This window comes from Ascaphus truei, chromosome 15, assembly GCF_040206685.1.
Source record: "Ascaphus truei isolate aAscTru1 chromosome 15, aAscTru1.hap1, whole genome shotgun sequence".
In the NCBI taxonomy this organism is placed as follows: Eukaryota; Metazoa; Chordata; class Amphibia; order Anura; family Ascaphidae; genus Ascaphus; species Ascaphus truei.
The window spans coordinates 18,829,936-18,832,435 of NC_134497.1; the positions used below are offsets into that span (position 1 = coordinate 18,829,936).

Consider the following 2,500-nt stretch of genomic DNA (forward strand, 5'->3'; position numbering starts at 1 on the left):
ACCTCCCCCCATCACGGCGACTCCTAGCGAGACTTACCGTAACCCCCCCCCCCCCATCACGGCGACTCCTAGCGAGGCTTACCGTAACCGCCTCTTCGCGGTGACTCCCAGTGAGGCTTACCGTAACCGCCTCTTCGCGGTGACTCCAGGTGAGGCTTACCGTAACCGCCTCTTCGCGGTGACTCCCAGTGAGGCTTACCGTAACCTCCCCCCCCCCCTGTCACCGGGATTCCAAGCGAGGCTTACCATAACTCTTCTCCCTCGTTACGGGGTCTCCAAGCGAGGCTTACCATAACTCTTCTCCCTCGTTACGGGGTCTTTTAGCGAGGCTTGCCATAACTCTTCTCCCTCGTTACGGGGTCTCCTAGCGAGGCTTACCATAACTCTTCTCCCTCGTTACGGGGTCTCCTAGCGAGGCTTACCATAACTCTTCTCCCTCGTTACGGGGTCTCCTAGCGAGGCTTGCCATAACTCTTCTCCCTCGTTACGGGGTCTCCTAGCGAGGCTTGCCATAACTCTTCTCCCTCGTTACGGGGTCTCCAAGCGAGGCTTACCATAACTCTTCTCCCTCGTTACGGGGTCTCCAAGCGAGGCTTACCATAACTCTTCTCCCTCGTTACGGGGTCTCCTAGCGAGGCTTACCATAACTCTTCTCCCTCATTACGGGGTCTCCTAGCGAGGCTTGCCGTAACCGCCCACCAAATCGGAAGCTGCCACACTGGGCAAAGCTGAAAGACACCACATGAGCGTTTCCCTGAGCACCGGGATTGACACAGAAGCCGTTACGAGTCATTTTAACGGGGTGACACATTTTTTTCCTAACGCCGCTCCTGCTTTTTATCAGCCGGAGCCTTTACCCGCGCCGCCCGCGGATCCCCTGGAGGCCAAAGTCGAGGCTGCGGCGGAATGCGGTGACGGTGACGGGAAATCGGAGCCGCAGAGCGAGAACGAGGAGGCGCCGAGCCCGGGCTCCAGCCTCTCTTCCGCCCCCTCGTCCGTGGACTCCGCCCCGGAGAAATGGATGGTGGAATACATCAACTTCCTGGTGCCGGGCCCCAACCCCGCCATCAGCGACGCGCTGGAAATGATGGAGTCGGTAAGGGGCTTATCCTTCTACCTCCCACCCCCCCCATCTCCCATCAGCGACTCAATCATGTCCAGCGCGTCGCTAAGTGGCGTATACCTTCTAACCCCCCCTCCCCCCCCCCCATCCTCCCATAAGCGACGCGCTGGAAATGATGGAGTCGGTAAGTGGGTGGTGTATCCTTCTACCTTCTCGCTCTGACCACCGCCCCCCCTAATCAGCGAGGCGCTGGGCATGATGGTCGGTAAGCGGGGTAGGGGGCTAACTTTAAACTTTAGGGGTTTTAGCGGTTGGGCTAGGGGGATTATGTTTAGGGGTTTAGCGGTTAGGGTAGGGGGATTATGTTCAGGGGTTTAGTGGTTGGGGTAGGGGGATTATGTTTAGCGGTTGGGGTAGGGGGATTATGTTTAGGGGTTTAGCGGTTAGGGTAGAGGGATTATGTTTAGCGGTTGGGGTAGGGGATTATGTTTAGGGGTTTAGCGGTTAGGGTAGGGGATTATGTTTAGGGGTTTAGCGGTTAGGGTAGGGGATTATGTTTAGCGGTTGGGGTAGGGAGATTATGTTTAGGGGTTTAGCGGTTAGGGTAGGGGATTATGTTTAGGGGTTTAGCGGTTGGGGTAGGGGGATTATGTTTAGGGGTTTAGCGGTTAGGGTAGGGGAATTATGTTTAGGGGTTTAGCGGTTGGGGTAGGGGGATTATGTTTAGGGGTTTAGCGGTTGGGGTAGGGGATTATGTTTAGGGGTTTAGCGGTTAGGGTAGGGGGGTTATGTTTAGCGGTTGGGTTAGGGGGATTATGTTTAGGGGTTTAGCTTTTAGGGTAGGGGATTATGTTTAGGGGTTTAGCGGTTAGGGTAGGGGGATTATGTTTAGCGGTTGGGGTAGGGGGATTATGTTTAGGGGTTTAGCGGTTAGGGTAGGGGAATTATGTTTAGGGGTTTAGCGGTTGGGGTAGGGGATTATGTTTAGGGGTTTAGCGGTTAGGGTAGGGGAATTATGTTTAGGGGTTTAGCGGTTAGGGTAGGGGATTATGTTTAGGGGTTTAGTGGTTAGGGTAGGGGATTATGTTTAGGGGTTTAGCGGTTGGGGTAGGGGGATTATGTTTAGGGGTTTAGCGTTTGGGGTAGGAGGATTATGTTTAGGGGTTTAGCGGTTGGGGTAGGGGGATTATGTTTAGGGGTTTAGCGGTTGGGGTAGGGGATTATGTTTATGGGTTTAGCGGTTGGGGTAGGGGGATTATGTTTAGGGGTTTAGCGGTTAGGGTAGGGGGGTTATGTTTAGCGGTTAGGGTAGGAGGATTATGTTTAGGGGTTTAGCTTTTAGGGTAGGGGATTATGTTTAGGGGTTTAGCGGTTAGGGTAGGGGGATTATGTTTAGCGGTTGGGGTAGGGGGATTATGTTTAGGGGTTTAGCGGTTA

The 2,500-nt window shown here is 54.2% G+C and overlaps 1 protein-coding gene across 1 annotated transcript in view; it reads left to right on the forward strand.

Moving 5' to 3' along the window:
- The window catches only part of MYBL2 (MYB proto-oncogene like 2), a 49,244-nt gene that overhangs the window by 32,256 nt on the left and 14,488 nt on the right, over positions 1-2,500 (forward strand). The window contains exon 2 of the mRNA XM_075571206.1: positions 845-1,096. Within this exon, the coding sequence (XP_075427321.1) occupies positions 845-1,096 (252 nt within the window). The remainder of the gene's footprint in view (positions 1-844; positions 1,097-2,500) is intronic.